The sequence below is a fragment of the Prinia subflava genome, chromosome 10, assembly GCF_021018805.1.
Source record: "Prinia subflava isolate CZ2003 ecotype Zambia chromosome 10, Cam_Psub_1.2, whole genome shotgun sequence".
Classification (NCBI taxonomy): domain Eukaryota; kingdom Metazoa; phylum Chordata; class Aves; order Passeriformes; family Cisticolidae; genus Prinia; species Prinia subflava.
The window spans coordinates 27,544,517-27,569,859 of record NC_086256.1 but is presented as its reverse complement, the minus strand read 5'-3'; the positions used below and the strand labels follow the sequence as shown (position 1 = coordinate 27,569,859).

General features: G+C 46.8%; 1 protein-coding gene across 2 annotated transcripts; it reads right to left on the bottom strand.

The window, feature by feature from the left end:
- Positions 1-24,516, bottom strand: FAM20B (FAM20B glycosaminoglycan xylosylkinase). 2 transcript variants are annotated; one of them, XM_063406576.1, is made up of 8 exons: positions 24,431-24,516; positions 17,564-18,094; positions 14,454-14,540; positions 11,888-11,997; positions 9,581-9,752; positions 5,696-5,887; positions 2,924-2,983; positions 1-819 (listed from the first exon to the last, which is right to left on the bottom strand). In XM_063406576.1, exons 2-8 carry the CDS (start codon positions 17,938-17,940, stop codon positions 588-590), a joined length of 1,230 nt encoding a protein of 409 aa, XP_063262646.1. In that variant the 5' UTR covers positions 17,941-18,094; positions 24,431-24,516; the 3' UTR covers positions 1-587. The 2 variants fall into 2 exon arrangements, with proteins under 2 accessions (XP_063262646.1, XP_063262647.1); XM_063406577.1 differs by having other exon boundaries at positions 17,564-17,993; positions 24,431-24,515.
- Between the last annotated feature and the right edge of the window lie 827 nt (positions 24,517-25,343).

Here is a 25,343-nt window from a genome sequence, read left to right as displayed (position 1 = left end):
TATGAGGCAACCCCCTTTCCCAGCCTTTTATCAAGGAAAAGCCAAGTGAGCAGCAGAAGTCCCCTCTCCCATCCCTCAGACAATCAGAAGAACATCCCACCCTGGGGGGGTGGCACAACTCTTCAGTCTAATAGTTATTTTATTTGCCCCTTGCTCGTTCTGTAGAGAAGCAGTAAAATGCCCAACCAGCTCAGAGCTGATTGTGTACAACCCTGAATCAGACAAACTTGCCAGAGCATGGGGGAAGAGGAGAGGACTGTACTGTTCATCTCTGTCTGTCCCCTCCAGACTGAGTCCACAAAGGAGCTGTGTGTTCCACTGCACTGCCCACTGCCGGCAATGGACACGCCACAGCGGCCACGACGCCACCGCGGGGGCTGAGCCACCGAGGGCCCCTTCCCGCCTCTCACTGCTGCCAGCCCAAAGAAAAAGCCAGTGTCACCTCCCTTCCTCTGGCTCGGGAGCTTTCCTGTTCATGTCAGTCCATCTTGGCCACAGCCCTTCTGAACTGATTGTGCTGTTTTTCTATCGCCTTTTTTGTTTGTTCGTTTTTAGAAACGGGAGTTTCAGCTCGTGTTCCGCTACGATTACAGGTGAGACAGGGTCATCCTGTCTTCCACCAGCACAACATCTGGCCCAAACTGGTCCGTGCACTGCTTCACTGTGGCCAGGATGCTGAGGAGGCGCTGGTCCAGGGCGTCCAGGTGAGGCTCGGAGAGCACAGGCGCGATGGGGTCGTGCGACATGGCGGTTTTTAAGGCAGACTTCAGGACGCCGTTCTTCAGGTAGTTCAGCCTGTTCCAGGTAGAGACCCGGATGCTGCAAGACAAACAGACACGCGTCAGCACGGCACGGACCTGCTGCGTGCACTGGGAATGCCAGAGCCAGCCTCCTGAGGGAGCCTGGAACGTCAGGAAAGGAGAATCACTGCAGCAGTGGGCTTGGGATGGCAGGGTCCAGGTGGAACTGAATCACAGACAGGATCTAAGGAAACTGGAAACTGAAGCTGTTGAAGAATCAATCCGGTGTGACGTAACTCTGATGTTGCACAGGAACACTTCTGGCTGAGAGCACCGATCTTCAGTCCTGAGGCCTCCCAGACACAGTTTGGAAAGGAAAGGAAGGAAAATCAACAAATTCAAACAAAAGTCAGGCCACCTCAGGAAGAGCATCACTGAGCAATAATGAATCACAAAGGACAAAAGGCAGCTGACCAAACTTGCAAGAAGGAGAACACAGCAGTGACCCTTCCTCTTCACTGGCCACTGAGCCTGTTGGTGTCCGCCCATCTCAACTCTCATGTTCTGTGAAGTCTCTTGGGATTCTCCCTCAAATCTTTTAAGGCCAAATCTTTAGCAGCCCTGGTCTAAACTCTTGGGCTTGATGGCCTCTAATAAAACCAGCAAAACAAGCGAGTGTTGTAACAAACCTACACTTAAAACAATTATGCAAATTAATTCTTATATGGCATTTGCCCGCTGCCAAAAAGAAGGAATATCTGAAAACCAGGAAATTGCAAAGTCTCTTACAGAGATAAACTTCTCCTCTCGTGGCATTTGGGGAAATCAAGATGACAAAGACTCCAGAAGAATCTCAATAAAGCACAAAATCAAACATACATTTAAAATTCATACAGGAAAACTAAAGAATTTGAAATCCTGTAACTGTTCTCTATGTCTTTTAAAAGGATCTTTCAGAACACAGGCCAGGTGTACTGCAGCATGCAGGGAGCTGAGCCTAGTGCAAGCAGGATGAGAACCCAGGCTTTCTGCAAAGTTCTCAGGTTTCAACAGTCCCAGAGAATTTGGAAGACAGAACCTTTCAAGGACAAGCTCCATTTGGAAGGCTTGAAGGAGCTCATGTTGAAGCATCAGTCTGGCAATTGATATCTCAGTATTTTTCTTCCTGGAAATTTTCACAGAATTCCAGAATAACTTGGACTGGAAGGGACCTTAAAGAACATCTCATTCCAGCCTCCTGCCATGGGCAGGGACACCCTCCACTATCCCAGGCTGTTCCAAGCCCTGTCCAACCTGGCCTTGGACATTTCCAGGGCTGGGGCAGCCACAGCCCCTCTAGGTAACCTGTGCCAGGGCCTCCCCACAGGGAAGAATTTCCTCCCAATATCCCATCTAACTGTGCTCTTTATCGGTGTGAAGCCATTCCCTCTTGCTTTGTCACTGCAGGCCCTTGTCCCCAGTCCCTCTCCAGCTCTCTTGGAGCCCCTTTAGACACTGGGAGGGGCTCTGAGCTCTCCCAGTCCCTTCTCTCCTCCATGGTGAACACCCCAGCTCCCCCAGGCTGTTCCAGAGCAGAGGTACTCCAGCCCATGGAGCATCTGTTTTCTAAGGAGAAGTAGCAATGGCCTGGTAAGAGGGTGGACACAGAACAGAAATCAAGAAGTCACAGCCTCTAAAAATAAAACCACAGCTCACAAGGCCAAAGCAGAAGCAAAACTCTGCAAAGAAAGTACAGATTTTACTTGAGAGGAGCCCCCTGAGCAGGGCTGCAGTTTTCTTTAGAAATGAAATGATGAAATGATTGCCAGACATGTTGGATCCTTTGCTTCTGTCAGGGAGAAGTCAAGCTGGGATGTGAACTGTGATTTGTCAGGAGCTGGATGGGGACAGCTGCAGGTGCAAAGAGCCTGTCACACTGACTGTGGATACATCTGAACCAGTGACCTGGAGGTGACACCACTTTCTGCAGCTCACCCTGGGACATACTGCCTTCATCAAGATGCATTCCTCAGCTTCTTGGGCAGTGCCAATCCATCAAACAGACAACATCTCAAAAAAGCACAGCACTGTGCACCCCAGCAAACCTTTTCAGGTTGCCAGAAGGCTCCCAAGGTAATGATATTGCAAACATAAGGACAGCAGTTACAGAAGTAAAGTGAACAGCACCCCTGTGTTTCACTTACATGCAGCACTGATAGAGAGGAGCCAAGATGCTTCTTTCATCCAGGGCAGGGTTTCCAAAGCTGAAAAGCAAAATTAAAACCAAGTGAACCAGCCGAACTCCTAAGGTTGAAAACAACCTAAAGAGCTTAGTAAAGAATTGAGAGAGATCAATACTAGGCAATTTCATGCTTCAAGAGATCAAATCACTGAAATTAAAATATAAACAGGTCATGACCAGTCACAGATGTAACTCTCATCAGCATCAGCTAAGCACTTAAACAGAAGCAGCACCAGCATACCTAGTTCTTTATCAGACCAAGGCACCTTAGAAAGGCGTTTCAGGGGAGTTTAGAAATGATGCAGGGGTAAGGAATAACTGGTATTCTGGGCATGCAGAGTGGGAGCTTTGTCTGTCTGACAGCGGGGCAGGGAAGGAACCAAACAGCAACAACCTTTAGAGCACTAACAAGGTGATCAACTTAAACATTTCAAGCTAAAAGGCTTCCATAGTATTTCAAGCTTCATCTAAACACATGCTGGATTTATTTTTCATAGTTTCATCTTTCTCATAACACTGCTTTCAATTAAGAATTTTGCCCTCAATAAAGATAAATTGCTGTAGCGGCCTGGCATTACACTGCCCAAATAATTCTGTTATTTGAAGCTTTAAAACTAAATAAACTCCCAGGGAAGTGGTCATGGCACCAAGGAGCATCTGCTCTTACCCACATGGTGTAGCTTTAGGTAGTCCTGTAACAAACAAGGATCCTTAGGGTCCCTTCCAAATTGAGATCTACCATAGTTCTATGAAAAACTGTCCCCTACCCATTATTTCAAAGGAGCTGAAAGAAATTTTAAATTTTATTACATGATGAAATAAACCACTTAGATTTTCAAGAAAACAATTTACTGTCAGCCTGAAAAGCCCCACCAGAAATATTTTCAAAATTTTACAGGAACATAACAAAGGGACTTGACCTTCAAACCTCATATTCACTTCCATTACCTTTCCTACTCCTAGCACATGGTCAGTGAGTGACAGAAAGAGCATTTTTGCCAAATTCACCTAAAGCAGCAGTAATGAAGCAGTCCCAAGGAGGAATGCCTGCTGCAGTCACACTGGAGGATTACTGAACAGGCTGATGACAGGAAGGATGGATGGAACAATGAAAGGAAGGATGGAATCCACCATACAGGAGATAAATGGGAAAAGAAAGTTAACTCCAAGCCTTGCAAGGATCTCTCAAGTGCCGGGTAAAGCCTGAGCAGAGCCTGCCACAGGAACTGCTGGCCCTTCACAGAAGGGAAACTCACTGCACTGCACAAGGGAGTGCCCACCAGAAAAAGAAATAATCCTGAATTGCTGGACTAAATGATGAGAAAGGCAAGTAGATGATCTTTATGTTTTTTATAAAAAATTAATCAAATTGTTATGATTTAAACACAGCTGAGTCTTCAATGTGATTTTTTTGCTGTGACAGGTAGAAGAATTATGAAAGAAAGGCCTCACAACATCAGGCCTGCTCTGCTAAATTGCCAAAGTTAGCCTGTCACCTCTTCTAAGTAATTTGCAAGCTCCCAAGCGAAAATAACCTTGGTATGAAAACTCATTAGCATAACAACCTGTTTCTGGGTTGAAAACAAATGCACCTGGAATAACAAGGGGTTTGTCCCATGAGAATCAGTAAAGAAAATATGTAAACAATACAAGAATAGAGAGATTTGATGGACAAGTAGAATACCTTTTACTAACCAATACAGTAATTGGCAAGAAAGCTATTAATCAATTAGAGTTGCACATGAGGTCTGTAAAAACTGTATAAAATGAGTTGTAAAAATAAAGAATTAGCTTTTCCTGCATGAAGATAACGGAGTCTTGAATAACTTACTACAATAATTTTTAACCTAACCTATAGTGGACAACATACAAAACTATAGCAAAGACAGAAGAACTCACATTCTAAACACATTTTTAAAACATTTTTGTTTGGGTAAGTGTTAATGTTCACATTTAGAATATCATCATATTTTCCTTTTGGTGTCACTTCTACCTCCATTTTAAACTTTTAACCTTTCAAAGCCAGAGCAGGCATATCCAGAAGGCAGGGAATACCAAATTATTCAGAAACACATTTTAGAAAGATTTGCTTTTATTACAGCACTCACTTACACTGACTGGTGAGAAATACAAAGCCTATGTTTTCAATCTCCCATTAATTAGAAGCCTAAAGAGAAAGGGCTTTTCTGCGGATAGGAGAGACTTGAGTAAACTTTTGAAAGTTTCTTTGGGAAATACTGTTTAATTGGGGAGTTTCTGTAGCTTGAGCAAGACTTTCCCAAGACAGAAAAGTATCTGGAGCGCAGAGTAGAATCACAGAGTCCTAGAATGGTTTGGAAGAGCTGGGTTAAAGCTCATTTTGTTCCACCCCCGTGTCGTGGGCAGGGACACCTCCCACTAAATGAGGCTGTTCCAAGCCCTGTCCAAGCTGGCCTCAGACACTCCCAGGGACCCAGGGGCAGCCACAGCTCCTCTGGGCACCCTGTGCCAGGGCCTCCCCACCCTCAGAGGGAAGAATTTCTTCCTAATATCTGCTCTAAACCCACTTTCTTTCAGTTTGAATCCATTCCCCCTTGTCGTGTCAGCACCACAGCCTTTGAAGGACCCTAAGACTTGGTGAGCAATTTCTAATAAAAAGGGAAGACTACTACAAAAGAACAAATTAGCGAGAGAGAGAGCACACAGAGAGAGGCAGAGCAGACAGCAGCGTGCCCCAGGCGTGTCCCAGGCTCACCTCTTGGCGTTGTCCAGCAGGATGAGCATGCTGGCCCCCTCGTCGTCCTGGAAGCTCTCGTAGTGGTGCCGGTCGGCGTTGCCGATCAGGTAGTCGAACACGGCCGTGTCGATGATGTCCAGCAGGCGCGGGCCCGAGTCGTACGGAGACGTTTTCTTCACGGCGTCGCAGTAGCTCTCGTCGTACTCCCACCTGCAGCCAGAGGGGAACGAGCAGCCCTTCAGGGAACCAGCACTGCACAGCAACAGCACTTACAGCTGCCCTCAGCCGCCTTCCAGGAAAGGGGAGCAGCCCAGGCTAGGCAAAGAAGGAAGGGCTTGACAGCCGTGTTTCCTGAGAACACTGAGCCCTGCATTAACATCCCAGCCTATGGAGCAAGCTGTAGTTTCACTTCAAAGATACACGAAGACCATCTTCCTATGGAAAACAAAGTCAGAGTTTGCTTCCTCACAACTCCACAGTGGCCAGGCTATGTTATGGGAAGATTACTGCCATGCCTTGCGTCCCTCAGCTTCCCAAGGAACACTTCAGTCCTGTGGCTGTTTCCATTGCCTTGAGCTGTTTCCATCTGGCTTCCCAGCCATCCTCTTCCTTTTTTCTTTTTAATGCAAATATCCTCATCGTGGTTGGTAATGAGCCCCTCTGCCCCTAGGAGAAAAGGTTCACAGTGCTCATTCTTCCCTCACAGCTGTCTCTTTCCTCCCCTCTTCCTTTGCAGAGTATCTCACCTTCTCCACTGACAAGATTCCAAGCTTCCCTCTTATCTCCTTCTCCTTCTACAGGTAACCTTGTAACCTGGATGTCATGTCTCAATTCTCCAGAGCCAGGATTTTAAATTTTCTCATTTTCTTCTTTACAGCTTTCAAAGCTATCCAACACCACCACCAGAACAGCCAAATCTCTGGTGTATATCCTTCCATCTGTCAACCTAAATAACAAGGACATCTTCCATGTAAGGACCAAAACAATCCTTCACAAAACAGCAGTTGAATTGGAAATGCTTTAAACCATCTGTGATTAGAAACAGTGATGGAGGAAACACAAGCTGGAGAGACTTGTTGACATGCTCAAAACCACAGAGAGTCATAAAAGTAGGAAGATCAGAATTTAACTACTACAACTGCCACATATTCCACTTCATCTTCTAGTGGTCTGGAGCCAGAGGTCCCAATATCCCACCTTTCCTCCAGGTACCCAAATCAGAGAGCTTAAAAATTTATCTTCTCAACGTTTCTGATAATAGGTCAGACATGTTCCTCGAATGCTGTGCATAAATACCTCTAGGAAGAGGGATCTTTGTATCGAGGTCCAACCCACACTCAGTGTGTAGCACAAATCCACACAGCAACAGTCTGAGAACCTCTTCTGCTTGTTCTGGATACATTTCTTATGCTGCATCTCACTCTCCCTCAAGTGTTTCATTCTCTCTCATTTTACTTCAGAGCAGTACTTAATCTCCTTGCCACAATTTTTCAGATAAACTATGCTTTCTCTCCTCATTTTCCATGAAGTCCTTTCAAGAGAGACTTTTATCCAACACTCATTTCTGATCATTTATATTATATTAGCACAGGCCTTGGAAGGTCAGGGATTTTATCTATTACACCTCCATTAAAAATTATGTACACTAATGTGCTTGTGTGAATTATATTCAGAAGGTCAACCCAGAAGAGCAGCTAGACCAAGGAAAAATTCTTACAGAGTTATTTTCCACAATTACCAGGCACAGAAAAAGGAGAGCATGACACCAAGAATGTTTAATTCTGATCTCTTAAGTGAAATGTGCAGCATGACAAGGTGAAAAGCACCAGAACCTTGTAACTTCATCTGAAGGAGGCAAATATGAGTTTAAATGCACTAAATATCAAATCAGCACAGAAATCAAGGTAAACCCCTGTGTAAGCAGGCAGGGTGGGATGAAAAGCAGACTCTCAATAGGAGGAACACCTCCAAAAATTCTTTCTGTTCATTACTGCAATGTACCATGTACTGAACACAGCTGATTTTGACTTGTAGGGAAAGAGAAAACATCTGCTGCTCACAATTCAATCTGTGCATTTTATACTCTAAAACAATTCAACAGAGCCTTTGGATGAGATCCTTTCTGAGAACAATCACATCATTGGAAATCAATGGATACTTTAGATCAAGGACTGAAAATATCTCTTAATCACTTTCAAGTTCAAGACACATTTGGAAAAATGTACTCAGCTCAAACCCATTTGTTCTGGTCATGGCAAAAACATCCCCACCTCAGGAACTCAGATGTGCTCCATCTATTGAAGAATGCTGCTTAAAGAAGGACAAATGTGGGATTTAGCATTCGTTACATGCTGAGCATAGTCACCAAATACTGATGGCATTCAAAGGACTCTCCAGGGTGTGTTGATCTGGCACAGTGTGATTTTTTAGTAACAGGGGAAGGCCACAGGGGTGGCTTCTGTGAGAAGGTGCTGGAAGCTCCTACCATGTCTGACAGGGCCAATCTCTGATGGCCGGCAGTGGAAGCACGATGAGCAATTTCCCTGACACGGAACTTAAGACAAGATCGACCTCTCTTGTGGGATCTTGCAGGAATCTTTGAATTGGTGGAAGTTGACAATGGTACCTGCAAGCAGCAGTTTTCCTTCCAGTTAGAGAAGAGGAGGAAGTGAGGACATGTGAGGGAGACACCAAGGCCAGTGGAAAAGAAAGAAGGGGAGGAGGTGCTCCAGGGTTCAGAGCTGAGGTTCCTCTGCAGTCTGTGGTGAGGACCATGGTGAAACAAAGTGTCCCCTTGGAATGGATGAAGCCCATGGGGGATGCAGAGATCCACTCACAGCCTGTGGGGAAAGGGCTCACGCCAGAGCAGGGGGATGTTAGAAAAAGCTGTGATCCAGTGGGAGACAGAGAGAGAGAGGGCCTCTCCTGCCAGAGATCAAGAGAGAGGGGCCCTTGCTTCCGAACTAGAGCAGCCTATCCTTGAAAGACTGCATCCCGTGGACAAATGACCCACACCACAGAAATTCTGGGATGACTGTTTGCCCACGGGAGGGACCCCACGGCATAGCAGAGGAAATACTCCTCTCCCTGAGCAAATGGAAGATCTCTAGTGATGAACTGACCAAGACCCCCATGCATTGTCTCCCTATGCTGTCAATGGGAAGGAGGGAGGGGCTGTGAGGTCCCTCCCCACAAAAAAAAACAGGTGTTGCAAAGGCTTAATTTACTTCTTCTTATCCTCCTCTGACTCTGTTAATAAAAAAATTACTTTATACCTTTCAATTTGGACCTGTTTTGCCCTTAGAGTGTTTTTTTCTCCCAGTCCTTATCTCAACTCATGAGTCCTTTGTTCATTTTTTTTCCCTCTCTTCTGTCCAGCTGTAACAGAAGAGGGTGACTGAATGACTTTCATGAGAGTCTGACATTTGGTCAGTGTCAAACCACGACACAGGGCCCAGCTTAATTTAAACCAGTTCCACAACTCTGAAAACAAACTAGAATCACGAAATTAGGTATGGCACAGTGCTACCACATTTCAGGGGCCACAGAGGGGCACAGCATCAACAGAAGGTCCAGTGGCACAACACAAGAGTCTTAGTTTGCCCACAGACACGATCTTCAGAGCTTGAAGTAACTGCATTGGGAAGTTCTGTTCCAGCCAAGATATAGGAAAAGGACAGTGCTTAGTATTGTGGAAAACAATGAAGATTTTTTTTTTTCCTTCCTCGTTTTAATTTAGATTTTATTCTAGACTTCTTGGCTTCTACTGTTGTGCTAAGAAAGCTGTCGACACAACTGTAGGTTCGAAAGCACTTAGAGCTCTTCAGTTAACCACTGTATCTGCAGTGGTCATTTCAGTGCAAATGACCACCTGTAAAGAACAGCCCTGCCCTGTTCTCCCACCTGGCCAGTTTGCCCTCCCGGTAGGTCCTGCCCCAGGGGTGCCGGTGCTTCTGGAGGGGCCAAACGTCCGGCAGCCACAGGGTCACCGAGCCCTCCATGACGTCCCCGTCCGCACACGCTGGCTCTGTTTCCCGACAGTAGTAGCACTTCCCGTAGAAGCAGGTGTTATTGCCTTAAAAAGAAAAAGTAAGAGGTATCAGATTAAGAGGTATTGATCCAAGGAATCCAACTGAAATTCAGGAGCATGTTGTTGCAGCAGAGGCTTCCCCACGACAGGATTTCACTGCCCTTGTCTTTGTGCTTCCTGTCTCTGAGAGGGAGAGGCTCACAAGAGATTACACAGACACCCAGTCTTTCACAGCAACTGAAGAATAATGTGAAAAGGAGAGAGCAATTCTATTTTCTAATGGCTTTATCACTCTGAGAATTAATACAACATTGCACTATCAACAGGTTTTTGTCACCCTTTCCTAGTCCTGAGGACCCTGATTTAGCAATGCTAACACTGCTTGTTTTTCACATTTCATACTTCTTGTGTCAGATTCCCTACTTCTTTGGAAAAGCTGACCAAAAAGAGATAAGTGAGAAGAGACACAGCAGAACTCAAAGGGATTTGGTGCCTGAGACCTGCCACACATCTCAGCTACCTGAGCTGACTCGGCAGAGGAGACAGAAACAAGTATCACTCTCACATGATCTAGGATGCAGATCTGTCAGAGCTTCATCAGCATCTTCTGACAGGAGAGGAGCAACAAAATGCTGCAGCCCTTAGTCCACTAACCCTGACGCATCCTGTAGCATCAAGTAATCTGGAGCAGCCTGCTTTAGTAGTTTTAGTTTAACCTTTTCTATTTTCCCCTTCTTAACCCACCTTTGCTTGATCCCCACCAAGTTCAATCCACAGATGTTCTTCCAAAATACTCTGCAGCTATGTCTCACTTGGTTGTGATTACTCTCTGTGCTTTCTTCCTTTGGTTTTACACCTAATATCCTCCCCAGAGCAGGCCCAGCTCTCCAAAAGCCATGTTCTTCTCTCTCCATCCTCACACATCCCCACCTCTCAGCCAGCACTCCTTTGGAGCCCTCCATGCAGACCCTGTGCTCCCAGTATCCTGTCAGACAATCTGAGGATGTCAGAGATCATCACCAACACAGAGCTTGCAGACCAGACCTCTTATCTGTATGGAAAGCCTGCAAGTCTCTCTTCCCATCCAGGGCCTGCAGCAGGTCTAGCAAGAGACACAATTCTTTGAGATTCCAGCTGTAACTCCAGTAAACCTGCACTGAGTATGAATGAATTTTCTCCTCTTCAATACCTCAGGAACTTGGTCAAATTTGCCTGACAAAAGATCATAACCTCCTCCACAGACCCACCCATTTCTTCAGTTCCTGCTTTGCAGAACAGCAGCTCCAAGGAACCTAAGGAGGAGCAGTGAAAATTTCTGGAGCCTTAGCTCTGAAGGCGGCACTGCTGCAAGCAAACAGCTTGGTCATCGTGGCTGAAATGGGAAAACCTAAATCCTGCCCGAGGCAGGCATCCCGTGTGAATGCCAGGAGAGTGTGGCTGACACTTTCAGCTGGAAGTTGCACCCTGTAAGTGGCAGTGTCAGGCAGCAGGTGAGCCTGCCAGCAGTGCTTCTAACAGGAACCTTACCAGCGGTAAGGAACAATCACCTCTGGAGCCCTCTGATTAGGAAATGAAACAAACAAACAAAAGACTAATAATTGGATGGCTTATGAAAGCCTGAGGGGGTTAAGGCTGCAGCATAAGTAATTTCTCGGTGCTTAATGACCATCTGGTAGGACTTCACATTAATAGCTCCTATTATGTGCCCTTCACAGCATTATTACTATAAACAACACAGGGAAGTTCTGCCATGTTCCATTGTAAAAGCTCTGCAGGCTCTGATGCAGCACAAACATCTAATACCAACCAGTCAGCTCTATTAATTATCCCAAATCACCACTCTCTTCACATCAAATGCAACTTTAATCTTTTTTTTTTTTTTTTAGGTCTCATCACAGACTTTTGGAACCATCTCTGACAGCAGACAGAAAACTCTTACTCAAAAAATAAAAATCCCATCTGTAACAGCAGCATGAGGGAACACTACTTGAAGAAAACCAAGTCCTCCTCCCCCACCAAATGGGGCTATCCAAGATCTCTCCTGGCACACAAAGAGCTCTCTGCATCATGGTTAACTGTTTTTCAGCTGTGTCAGGTTCCCACGGCTCTTTTTTCCCATTAAGCACTTTTCCTTTCATTTTCCCATGGGCTGAGCAGCACAGCCCGTGGAATCCACTTACCCACAGTCATGAAGGTGCCCAGGAGCTGCTCGGTGGCCACTGGTTTGATCTCTGTGCGCAGATTCACAAACCTGCCAACCACCAGCGGGGCCCGGCGGAAACCCAGGATTCTGATTCGGGGGGAAAAACACGACCTGAGAATTTGCAACACAGGCTGCAGTTCAAAATTCAAACAAAAACCCCTCACAGTCTCTGTCAGAGGTGACAGAGACCAAAGACTAAAGCTGAAGCCCTGCAGCAACCTCCTCTCTTCTCCAAGGCAGTGTAAGGAAACTCATTTTTCTTATGTGCCTGGATGTTAAACTTGCTTCACAGGCCATCAGGGACACTCCTTTATTAAAGCATTTGCAGCAGAGCAACAGAGGATGCACCATGCTCCAACTCTCAGAACTCAGACCTCACACCAGAAATATCCATCCTGTAAAGCAGTAAAACCATATGGCCCGTGGGCTGGTCACCTGGAAAATCACTTTGGATTTGTGGGAACCACTATCATTAAAATGTTATGATTAAGCCCAATTGAATCACACTTGAAAGCAACCATTCCAAGAGTTGTTTTGTTTGGCACGAGGAAGGAGAAGGGAAGAGAGAATGGTAGATCAAAAGCAAATGCCTGAGAAGTGCCTGGAAAAACAGAAGTGGGAAGAACCACCACAGTTCTTGCAGTTGCAAGATTCAGGTTTCACTCCCATCCGTGTCTTAGGTTGCAATGCAAGATGTAACCAAAAGTTTGTATTCTTTTAGCAGCTGTTAAAACCAGGTGGGGCAGTGTTCTTTGTCCCTTCCAGGACCCATCCTCCCTCCCCCCTCAAGGGCCATCGAGGCTCACTGCAGGGCTGATACAATTCCATCATCCATGGGAGATGCTCCACCCAGGGGAGGAGCCCAGCATTCCCACCTGGATAAAACCTGGGATTCAGAACACCAGGGCAGCCTGTTGTGCTTAAAGAAGTACAAAGATGTACTCTCTTAATGCACTTTTGACACCCTTTTGATAGTCTTTGCATCTCAGAAAAAGATCCTGAAAAGGCTCTTCTGGAAAAGGGACAATTGACATTCCAGAGATTTATTGGGAGATTCACCCCAAAAACTGAAAAAGATTTGTTTTAGATATTCAATGAGTAAATCCACATGCCGTAAGTACAAAATGACTCTAAGAAAGGGCAACACAAAATGTCTGTCTAAACAAGTCATGTGCATAAGGACAAAACTCAGAGCCAATGCTGAGCTATGCACACCCCGAGAACAAGCAGGTGCTCCAAGAAAACAAGCACAGAGCTCAGATGTGGAAAACCTGCCCCTGTATCTTCACACCCACAGCTGAGAGGCCATGATCCGAGAAGGCACAGCCTCCCCATCAGTGGCAAACACACAGAAATGATCCAGGATCCTTCCTGAAACAACGGCATCCTTGGGCAAGGTATTCCTGAAGAATAAAGAGGTGCAGAGCCACAGAGAAAGGCCAGAGAAAAAAAGCACAAAATCATGACCAAATGGACAGCAAAGAGGAGTTAAGTGGGATTTGGAGACTGGAAACAAGCTTTGATTGAATGTTCAATCTGCTTTTTCAGGGAACCTGAAGCCTGTATGCTACTTGAAAATACAAATGGACTGACACCTGGTTACATTATCTTTTCTTGGTCTTAATATACTCTGATTTTGGCCCACCAGCACAAGCTGGCTGTAGCAGCAGTGAGTATTACTCAGCTAGTTATCATCCTAGATATTCTAATTCTTCCAAGAATTACTGATTTCTACTGTCTGTGCAATGAGTTCCACAGGTGAATCAGGACTAACAAACATCTCTGTCACAACCTATGAGTTTAGTCACAGTGATAAGGCTCTTATTTATGTACTGAGAAACCTCAGTTTAAGTTCAACCATTCCACCCTTTGTCATATTTGTCTCTCCTTATTCCTTTTCTCAAGATTTTATGTGTCTTCACCTCCAAATCTTGCTGAGGAAACAGAGACTGTGCTCATTTATGTTATGTGAAATTGCAGCCCTAACAGCATTTCATAACTACTGACATTAAGTGTTTGGTGTTTTCTGTCCCATTCTTTGAACATACTGTAACTTTCATTTTTTCTGTAATTGCACCTTCAGCACAGGTCCACAAAACCACCTGGGTACCCCAAGCACAATCAGTATACAATAGTTGGTTTTTCTCTAGGATGCACTGATTCGTATTTAGTCTAGACTAAATTGTTAGTCTAGACATTAGGCTTGACTTTCTAGTAAACTGGACATGAACTTAGCACATATATTCAGTATTTCAGACTCTCCCACAGCATTTGGCTGATCTCCTTCTCCCCTGTAATATTAACTAGAGTGGTTTCAGGGCTCATTCTCCTTTCCAAACTTTTCACAAGCATCTAAAATGTTACAGGCTTGAATAGATCTTAGAAATGAAGTTTCCCAGAACAAGCTAATTCTTATTTTGGCTTCAATGTGGTATATTGGCAGGTTAGAGGTAGCTCCCATCTGAGGTGTATTCTTCAAAGAACCCCTTTTTTTCTGGTATTTTCCAAAGTCAATAAAACCAGGTGAAGCAGTAATTCCATACCTATCCAAGTGAAAGGCTGCCACTTCTGCGTTGTGTCTGTCGTAGCCAGCATAGGGTTCTCCTTCCACTACATAATCCCTGGCATATCTGTAATTGAAATAAGTCAAATGAAGTGAGTCTACATAGAATTCATGTCCATTTTGCTGTTCAGAGTAACAATTTAATAACAGTTAAAGAGACTCTGGGTCACTTTCCAAGTGACTGCCAATGTGAGAGGGGAAAAACATCAATGAGATTCAAGTGTCCAGACTATGGAAGTGGTAAATAAGGAGCAAAGGTCAGAGATGTACCCTGGTCTCCAGACCTTGGGAAGCAGTTCACCTTCCAACTAATGAATTTTAATCCAACCATATGCGAAGTCACATCTTAGAACAAAGAGCACAGACCCTGCTATGGAACAGGGGGCTACTTATACTGGAAAGCAGCAATTCCACAGATGATACTGGGGTTGGAAAGAACTGTACATTAACAATCCTCAAATTGTGGAAGAGATGGTAAATGCAATCTTTAGTAGACAGAAAATCAGCAAGCGTGAACCTGAGGACAATACTGGGTATAAACAGAGCCTTTATTCTGGGAGAGAACAGACATAAGGAACAGCAAAAAAATAGAAATTAGGCAGTCATTGCAACCATAATGGTATATTTTGGTGAAGTGCAAAGCTTTTTGCTCGCTTTTTTATCTTTTAGTAGATGTTACTTAGTCAAGGCAAACAGCAATTGTTCAGTTTCCTGACATTTGGATCAGTGTAGACTCTGCTTTAGCACCATGCTGCAGCTGAGTGTGAAATACCACAATCAATATCAAGCAAAGGGTAAAATGCAACCAATAAAATAAGGACAAATTAGGTTATCTGTTTTCTCATTTCCATCTATGTATCAAACTGTGTAAACTAGATTATTTCCAGCAGAATTAGTGTTCAAGCAGTAGCAACAACAGTGTAAGAGAAGGCACCGAGCTCGACGTGGATGTTTTAGCCTTGCTCAGGGAGGATGTGGGGTGAGAAGACAGTCCATTTCCCCAGGCTGAGCAAATGTTTCAGCTTCCCTGTAAGGCAGCTCGAAAGGGAATTCACCAGTGCAGGATTCCTGCCAAATGGGAGCTTTCACCAAACCAGCATCTTCTGTCACATATCCCACCAGATGTGATGATAGCAAGTATTATTTGTTACTAAAACAGGCTGGATTTCAAGTAAATTTGAAGTGGGACAGCTAATCCTCATGTCCTCGATGGCAGGTCTTTGGTAGGTACTTACAGCTGATTTTTGAAAGCATTTTGAAAGCTGCAGAACTAAAATTTATTAGTAAATCCTGACCAGACTCTTTGTTTCCATGCACAGTAGGCATCTAGTCCTCTCCAGAGCTAATGAGGGAACTTCTTCTTCCCCAGCTGGTGAGTTTGCTCAGACCTGTTTTAGCAGTAACTCTGACAGAGCTTCCAGGTCCAAAGCTGGTTAAACAGACTCTCTTGCAGTGCCACAACAGGACGCTGCCCACAAGCCTGGCTATTCAGGGGGTCTACCAGGATGGCCAAGGCCACCCTCTCTAGTGCTCCTATAAACACTCCCAGCTGTCCTTGCTGGAGCACAGTGCCCGTGTTTGCCTGCACAGACAGGGCATTACAGAATGCAATTTAATGCTTAGTGAAACCCTTGACTGCAGTCCCAGACACAGAAAGCTCTATGGGAATCCCCAGGGCTTTCACTGGAGGAGATGCCTCTCGTACCACCAGGACTTTGTGTGCAAGGCTGACGCTGCCTGGGCCCGCAGGGGAGCTCCAGCCAGAGCAGGAATTGGCTGTACAGAGATTTTTTTCTCATTCTTCAATCACAGACTGGTTTGGGTTGGAAGAACATTTCATTCCAATTCTGCTGCCATGGGCAGGGACACCTTCCACAAGACCAGGCTGTTCCAAGCCCTGTGCAACCCGGCCTTTGAGCACTTCCAGGGATGGGGCAGCCACAGCTTCTCTGGGCAACCTGTGCCAGGGCCTCACCACCCTAACAGGGAGAATTTCTTCCCAATATTGCATCTATCTCTGCCTTCTGTCACTGTGAAGCCATTCCCCTTGGTCCTGCCACTGCAAGCCCCTGTCCCAAGTCCCTCTCTGTCTCTCTTGAGCCCCTTTAGGCACAGGAAAGGGCTCTAAAGTCTCCCTGGAGCCTTCTCTTTTCCAGGTGAACAGCCCTTGCTCTCTCAGCCTGTCTCCAAGCAGAGGTGCGCTCCAATCCTCAAAGCATCTTCATGGCCTCTGCACTTGCTCAAACCTTAATGGCTGCTTAATCCAAAATCTTCTTCTGTGACAACACTTCTCACTTGCAGTGAAATCTCCTAAACCACACCTGGCCTTACTTTTTAACATCTTTCTTCTCCTTTTGCCCAAAGACAAACAGTTCACAAAGCTTTATAGCCAAGACTCTACAGAAACATTCAATCATGTCAAAGTTCACAGCGATCCTCAGAAAAAAATTAAAATTTAAAAATTTACTTCCATACCAAGGCAGTTATCACTACCCTCCATTCTTATGCTGCTCCTCCAGTACTCAGAGACAGAGCAGGAGGCTCAGGGGCTCTCACTCTGACCTACCCAAACCATTTTTACAAATACAATCAACTACACCAGACACATAGACGTACTTTTAAATCCAGTGCCTAGTTTCCTTCCTTCCCTGCTCCTGAACTGCACCCTCTCCTGGCAGCCTGATTCAACAAGCAGGCAAAGCTTGTCTCCAAACTGCCAGAAGCTGCACTTCCACAGTCAGGAAGATACGGCTCAGAAACATAAGGTGTAACCAACACTCCCTCAGGACTCAACACCATGATTATTCTTTTAATCTAAATGACTATTCTTTTAATCTATTATGATGATCATTCTTTTAATCTAAAGACAGGCTGTACTGAGCACCAAGGCTGTACAGCCTGAGAGACAGCTGGCACAGCAACCTAATGTTACTAGAGCACCAGCAAGGCTCTATTCTGTCTCAAAAATAACAGGATGGTCTTTCCACTTACAGAAAAATTCGTAACTTAAACGTTAATATGAAAACCTGGAGGAAGAAAGTATCTATCAATAAAGCAGTTACCAATGCAGTCATTGAAAGCAGTATTTACCTCTTGGGCTTGAAGACGACCTTCTGCCCCCCTTCGAGTATCAGCAGAGCCTTCAGCTGCGTCCCCTTGTATCCCACGTCAGCTTTGATGATCCTCTTGGTGGTCATGGCGTGCATGACGGCGCCCAGCTCGGGGGTGTCCTCGGGGTACACCTCGCGGGGCACCACCCACTGCGCGGCGATCTCCCAGGGCGACTGCAGCGTGTGCTCCAGGCGCGGCTCCAGCGCCACGCGCAGCCCCGACAGCATGCGCTGGAACGCGCGCTGGTCCTCGCGGTTGGCGGCCGACGTGTCCAGGTTGTCGAGGAGGAAAACCTTGGTGAAAATGAAGATGACGAGGAGGATGGCCAACAGCACGACTCGCTGCTTCAGCTTCATGGTGCCCTTCAGCCCTTCTCCCCTGCCCCTTTCTTCCAAGCGTTACGGGAAGTCTGTTGGAGATCAGGGTGAGGAAGGGGATGTTAGTTGATGAATTTCATGCCTAACTTGCATTGTAAAAGGTGTCTCACCACTGAAGCATCTCCTGGTACCCCTAAAAATAAACAAAACACAAACTTACAATCCCGCAGATCCCACCAAACTCAAAATCAAGTTTATGCTTGGAACGTAAGCCTGCATTTGTGGAAACTTGTATCCTGAAGCCCCAACACTTGTGTGTTGAAACACGCCGGGTTTGCTGCCTTCCTGCAGCCTCTCCGTGATCTGCACGGAAGGGGAAATTGCCAGATAGCATCTCTGCACAGCTGAAATCATTGCAGCTGCAACCACCACGGGCAAGAGCTTTGCAGGGAACTGTAGTCTGATGTGATTGCTCCAATTTCATGTGCACTCTTCCACTAGTGTGAGATCCCATGAAGGCTGGTGGCCTAAAGACCTGTGCCTCAGAAAAGCTCCCAGGTAGATTTTAAGACTGCTCACAACAGTGAGAACAGCTGCACAGCCTACTTTCCTGAAGGTACAAGACATAAGGACAGAATAGACTTAATTGTTTATTGCCTTTCATTTGCTGCCACTATGATTTACTCAGCTTTTTTTCCATTCTTAAATAAAAATGAGCTGGGCTGGGGGATGACATCTTTACTTCCTCTCAGTTAAGTGAGTACCTTCTGCACTCAACTGTAAAACCCGTAACCACAGAAAATATTCAAAGTGTCTGCAATCTCAACCAAATTAACTCGAGAAAAAATCCCAGACCACTAGCCCTTGCCTGTTCTCAGCAGCCTCACCTGCAACAGCTAAAGCCACATCTGTTTCTGTATTTACAGTGGGCTGCAAGACACATCTGGCCCCTTGGTAAGCCCTGGCCAGGGCAGTGTTCACATGTAAGGACCAAGAATGCACCATCAACTGTACTCAGTCATAAGGACAGAACTGCCTTCCTAGTATTAGCTGAAGGTAGTCAAAAGGCAAATGGAACATGAGGCACACCTCTGAGGGGCACTGGGAGCCAGCAGGAATTTCTCTTTGCACCAGCCACAGTGATCATGCAAACCCTGAACAGCACCCTGAGCTGGGGGAGGACTGACACAGAGAAGCCTTCTCGTGCGATTTAACAAGAAGAGTACAAATCAGCCATAATTAATCATGGCACTGGAAAAAACGAGTTGCCACAGGCTCATTTACCAGCAGCAACCACAGGACAGCCAGGCCATGCCTGGCGAGGCACACACAGGTCACAGCCATCAGTGCAGAATCAGGCTGGCATGGTGTAAGAGTGTCAGTACAAAAGGACATGCAAACCCACAAAGGACTCCACAGCCCCCTAAACAAATTTACATGAGGTCTAGAGCAGACTCATCCAGCTACGTGCCTCTCCCACATCCCTGTTAGCCCTCACAGCAGGACAGAGACCCCAGGAAGGGCGAAGGGTAGAAGCCTCAGGGATGCTGCAAACTAGAATTGTGGTTCCCTGTTAACTGTGTAATGCTGATTTTAATCTGTTGAAAAATAAGTGCTTATGCTCATACTGAAAGAGAACAAATCACTTGTTTATCTGGAAATTAGAGCATATGATTATTCTTCATCTAGTTCTGTTTTGGCAGCCTGTTCCTCTCCAGACAGCACTGCCACCTGCACATTACCCACTGCAGAATGAGAAGCACAGACAAGGAAGATGCACCTGACCCAAAAGTTCTCATTTCTGCAGATAAAGACTCACCTAGGAAGAGATCCTTAAATAACAAACACGTTATTATTAAACTTAAGTAGACAAGCAAAGCAAATTGGCTGCACCTGTACTCCCTCATTTTAACTGCATAATTCACCTCTTTAAAACTACTAATTCTGAATCATTTTGAGCACTGCTGTTATCAAGATCTGCTTCCATTCATTTTTAAAATCCATGAGTTTGCAAGGAGTTAGGCAGAAGAACAGAGGTCATTTCAGAACAGTTACTCCTCGCTGTGAGATATGTGTATGTGTACACAGAGTTTAAAGAAAGCCTTGCAGCCCAGTGCTGGCTGACTAAAGCACCAAAGCACAGGGCAGGCTGTTCCACACCTCTGGAGCTCAAGATGAGCACTCACTTCTATAACTGATTTCCAGAAACGCTGAGCTTCTCTAGGGATATTCTTCCTGGAACCTGGGGGGAGAATACATCTACAGTCACTTAAATTAAAGGTCATTTATTTAGTTTATCTTTTGTGATGGCTTTGAAACTAATTTTGGCTGAACCCCTCCAATGAGGTAAACAGAATTTACAAAAATAAATAAATTAAACATTTAACCGTTTGCTGGTGAGTTGGCTCTCACTTTTTAGTGACATCTGAGGACATGAGTCATCAGCTGCTTTCTTCCAACAAACACCAAAGCAACCCCGAGGTTGCCATGCAATCAATTTCCCAGTGCTCCATGCACAGCCTGCACTTTGCTCCTTGGTGCCAACACTACACTCTCTGCTCTACAAGGGAATTGAATCCTTTTATGAACAAGTCTGCCACGGACAGCAAGAACTTGAGTTTACTGTTTTAAATTGAAGATGGCAAGGGCAACAGCGTTGAGGCGATATAAGAAAATATTTATGCAGTTTAGGAAGAAAGCAATTTGAAAAAGACAAGTCTTTGGCAAAGTCTTGGATTGGAAAGGAAGATTATGAGAACTCCAGAAGTGTCAAGTTGGCCCTGGAAGGAGGTCAGAGATGAGAAAAGTGAAATAACAATACACCACTAAAATTTTAAAAGGAAAAAGTAAGGTGAGCGTGAGCAGAACTCTGTGGAACAAATGGCAAAAGGGTCTTGGACAATGACAAAAGCAAACCCAGCTAAAAAGAGAAAACTGCCAGAAATAAACAGCCCCAGCAGCTTTTTAATGCTGCAAGGTTTGCACAAGAAATACGCCTTGTTTTTCACCACGTCTTTGGGAAACTTTTTGATCAATTCTGTCTCTTATTACAACCAAGTCTGTATTCTCAGCAAGTATGAGCCTTCCAACTGAATATACAAATAACAGCATCTCCTCAGTACCATGGTGGGGCCACTGTGCACACAAACACACAAATTAAAGCATGTCTTCTGGCATTAAACACCAGCATCAGACCACTCCAGGTTCAAAAAACAGCATGCAATTTGCCTGTTACAAGAATTGCACCTACTGTAAGCAGCCTACAAAGTTAGCAGCAGAAAAATTCCACAAAACATTTTTTACTGGAGTCACAAAATCAATGCCATGCCTCATATCACAATGTTATTTTTATATCATAAAGCTTTTTAGTTGCTATGTCAAAAATACTTGTGTGTACAATTTGCCAGGATTTCATTATGCTCCAAGTCACAAATCAGGTCCGGGGGCAGGCAAAGGTTTAGTTTGGCAGCACAAACACACAAAAAATCATAGCTCAAACAGACACTGATCTGAAATGGATGTGGTAGAAGTAGAGTCTAATTCCTGTTTAATGCATGGGCTTTTTCTTAGATACACTACACCTTTTGGGATCACCTATCAAAAGGCCTTTAGAAGTTCTCCAGTAAATCCTGGAAAATGCCTTGAAGAAACATCATATACAGTAGTGACATTTTCTCTTCCCAAAACCATCCTTCAGTCTCACCAGATCAATCTTCCTTCCCATCCTCCCCTCTCTGGCCAGCTCCTTGGTGGCTCATGCCTCCCTCTCCGTGAGCCTTGTTATTCCAGTTTCCACAGGCAGGCTCCCACAGACCTTTCCCTGGATTCCTCAGACTCATTCTGTCACTTCCACTCTCTGCGTGCTGCCTGCCTTGTGTACAAGTTTAGTCATCTAGTGCTCAAGGCTTCCCACATATTTACTTGTCTGCTGCTTCTCCATCTCCTTTCCTGTTAAAACCCTCATTATCTACAGGCAAAATCTGCGACAGTCTACACTCAAACTTTCCACAAACACAACTGCACCCCTGTCTGAGAGCTACAAGACTGATAAAAATGAAAGACCACAAGCATTTTAACCACTGCAGTATCTCTGCCTGCAGCTGCATCAATCAGTAACTGCCTGAAATATTCTCACACAGCTTTGGAAAGAAACAAAATCATTTTGTCCATCTGTCTGCCCACCTTGGCCTGTCACATCCCTTAGTAACTTCAGAATCTGTCGCCTGCATTTCTGCCAAATTTGTCAGAGGAATATTCGCACGAGCTTTACAAAAACCACAGGCCAGATAAAGCACAGAAGCCTTGAGAAGCCAAGGACAACTGGGTAAACATCCTGAATCGTTCCCAGCTGCCGGCACAGCAAACAGAACACCTGACTCAGCTGGCTGCACAAATAAGGACAGGGTGGTTGGGAGACAGGCAGCTCCTGGGTGCAGCCCTGGGAGGGAGAAGCTGCCAGGCACTGAGGCCAGTGGGAGCCAGGCAGGAGTTGCTGGGGTAGGATGTGGCAAACAGCTCCTCGGGAAACCAGGCTGCATTAATCCTCCGTGCAGAGTGACTTTCCACCAAGCACCCTATCCTATGGAAACAAAGTTTATATAATCACACTTTTCACTAGGAGCCACCAGCTAATTCCAGACACATCTGAGAGGACAGGAGATGTTCTGAAGACAGGGTTTATGTGTTCATTGGAAGCTGGCAGCCGGGAGTGCTGCAGGAAGGGCCGCTGCATTGCCTCAACAGTTGTGTGCTTGTCTTGGCCATGTGGGCAATCCATGTGCACACAGCTGGTACGGGCAGGGAGCTGGGAATGCCATGTGGGCAGGGAGCACTGCAGCGGGGAATGGTTCAGAACAGGGGCACTGACACAGAGGGTGCTGGGACCTGGTCAGGAGACAGCTGGAACAACTCTCCCTTGTCCCCATCCCAGTGACTGACATTCCAACTGACCACTACAGGTCAATCAAGCCAGCTGGAAATGCTTTAGGGAGCCTTGTTCCACTTGGAAATGAAGCCAAGGCAGTGAGAAAATTCTGCAGTTTCCCTTCTTCTCTTGACATGTTTATTCAGCTCCTACATAAGACTGGCATTAAAAATTTAGCGAGGGTCCGTGTACCCATCTGGCTTTTAGCAGCAATGAGCCTGTCTCTGCTGTAGGATGGTGCCAATCAGCCTCCCCCACTCCTGAGGAGAGGCAGTGGGATTACGGTGTCAGAACCAAGCTGACAACTCTGTACCAGGAAGCAAAATAAACTTTGTACCTCAAATGGAGGCAAATCTTGCAGTGACTGTGTAGGTCAGACTTAAGGACACGAGGGGTGCACGGAGTTGTTTTCAAATTTAAACAAGACACAAGAATGCCTGTTCCATAATAAGCACCAGGTGGGATCCACTCACAATGAATCCCCTGCAAATCCAGGATCTACATTTCGCGTTTACTCTGTTTGCTCAGCCCCTAAAGCACTATGGATCTTGTAGGGCCTCAGAAGGCACAACGAAACAGCTTCAGTGCTTATGCACATTGTATCCAGAAAGGATCCAAAGAGAGATATCCTTTAAAAAGGGTTAAACCCACGGCTCTGACAACCACAGTCAGTGCTTCTCTCAACACACACTGTATTTTTCCACCAGTGGACAATGACCTTTGCCAAGCTGCGACTGGCACTCGGTGAGAGCCCACGCTGCAGACGGCTGTTCCCAAGGGCTAAGAGACGGCCAGAGAGGCTTCACAGCTGTACCCAGCTCAAAGCGAGCATCCAGAAGAGGAAGGAACCGCACAAGTGCAGATAAAAAAATCCCATCTGCCAGAGCTGCGTCCGTGCAGCCTTCACCGACCACGGGCAAAGCCGGGGGCGTCCGGGGCCCGACCTGTCAGGAAGGGAAGGGCGCTGGGGAAGGGTCTGGAGCACAGGTCTGATGAGGAGCGGCTGAGGGAGCTGGGAGGGCTCGGCCGGGGGAAAAGGAGGCTCGGGGGAACCTTCCTGCTCCCCACAACTCCCTCACAGGAGGCTCTGGCCAGGTGAGGGTGGGCTCTTCTCTCAGGTAAAAAGCGATAGGACAAGAGACCGGAGCCTCACGCTGCGCCAGGGGAGGTTCGGGTTGGACACAGGGAGGAATTTTTTCACGATAAAGGGTGATTATGTATTGGAATGGGCTGCCCAGGGAGGCGGCGGAGTCACCGGCCCCGGAGGTGTGTAAGGAAAGCCTGGACGTGGCACTCGGTGCCATGGTCTGGTTGACAAGCTGCTCTTGGGTCACCGCTTGGACTCGGCGATCTCGGAGGTCCTTTCCAGCCTCACCGACTCCCTGATCCTGTGATTCTCCCGCCGCCGGTCCGGCCTCAGGGACCCCTCCGGCGCTCCGCGGGGCGCAGCCGCCCCTCCGCCCCCTCCCTCCCGCCGCCAGGCCCGGGCGCCCCTGCTGTACCCGCCCCGGGCCGCAGCGGCGCCGCGTCCCGGCCCGTCCCGCTCCCGTCCCTCAGGCGCCGCCGGCCCGGCCCGGCCCCGCCGCCCGCGCCCGCCGCACTCACCGCGCCCGCCGCCCGCCCGCCATGGCCCGGCCGCCGCCGGCCCCCGCCAGCTCCACAACATGGTGCCGCCCAGCTCCCCGCTCCCGCCCCCAGCCAATGGGCGCCCGCTCCGCCCGCCGCGCGCCGCCCGCCCGCCAATCAGCGGCCAGCGCTGCCCCGGCCCGGGAGACGCGGCCGGGCGCCTCCAATGGGAGCGGCGGGGGGGGCGCCCGCCAATGGGGCGGCGGAGGGGTTAACCCCGGCCCGCCCGCCGCCGCTGCACGGCTGCGGGGAAGATCGCTCGCTTTAGGGTGAAAGCGAGCGAATACACGTTTGTCACACACGGTTTGCAAATGCATGTGGAAAACACTTCGCTGTGGCTGCGCGCAGCAGCGCTCCGCGGGAGGAGGATGCTGTGGCAACGGGTCCTGTGACAACGCGCGCCGCCGTCAGAGGCACTTGGCTCCTCGGACTTTGGAATTACAGAATTATAATTTAGAATTGCAGCCCTCTTCAACACTATTATTATATTATATAGCCCTATTATGCTATATATTATGACTGTATGCAGTCCTGAGCAATAGCTGAAAATCCTGAGCAAAATCCTCATCCTTTTATAATCTAGTACCAATAAATTGAATGCTATTCAGCCATAACACCAGTAGAATTTTATCTCTCCCCGTTCACCTACAAATAACATATTAATTTGCAATTTTCCCCCTGCGTTCACACAGTCCCAATATAAAACAACGCTCCGGTGTCAATTCAATCTGGCAGGCGGCGCTGGAAGTTCGCAGGGAGCGCGCAGCTGGTGCGGAGCCAGCCTGGGTGGGCAGGGGGGAGCAGAGAGCTCCGACACGGGCGGGGACAGCACCGGGGAACGGCGAGGGACACACGGACACTGCTGTGCTGAGAGACACTGCAGTCCCGACAG

Bases quoted from the DNA above. Each gene is read 5' to 3' on its own strand.
- FAM20B (XM_063406576.1), bottom strand. From the start codon at position 17,940: ATGAAGCTGAAGCAGCGAGTCGTGCTGTTGGCCATCCTCCTCGTCATC. The intron at 14,541-17,563 runs GTAAATACTGCT...TTTCAATTACAG, and splicing joins GTCGTCTTCAAGCCCAAGAG to ATATGCCAGGGATTATGTAG. The intron at 5,888-9,580 runs GTGGGAGAACAG...CTCTGGCTGCAG, and splicing joins CGGGAGGGCAAACTGGCCAG to GTGGGAGTACGACGAGAGCT.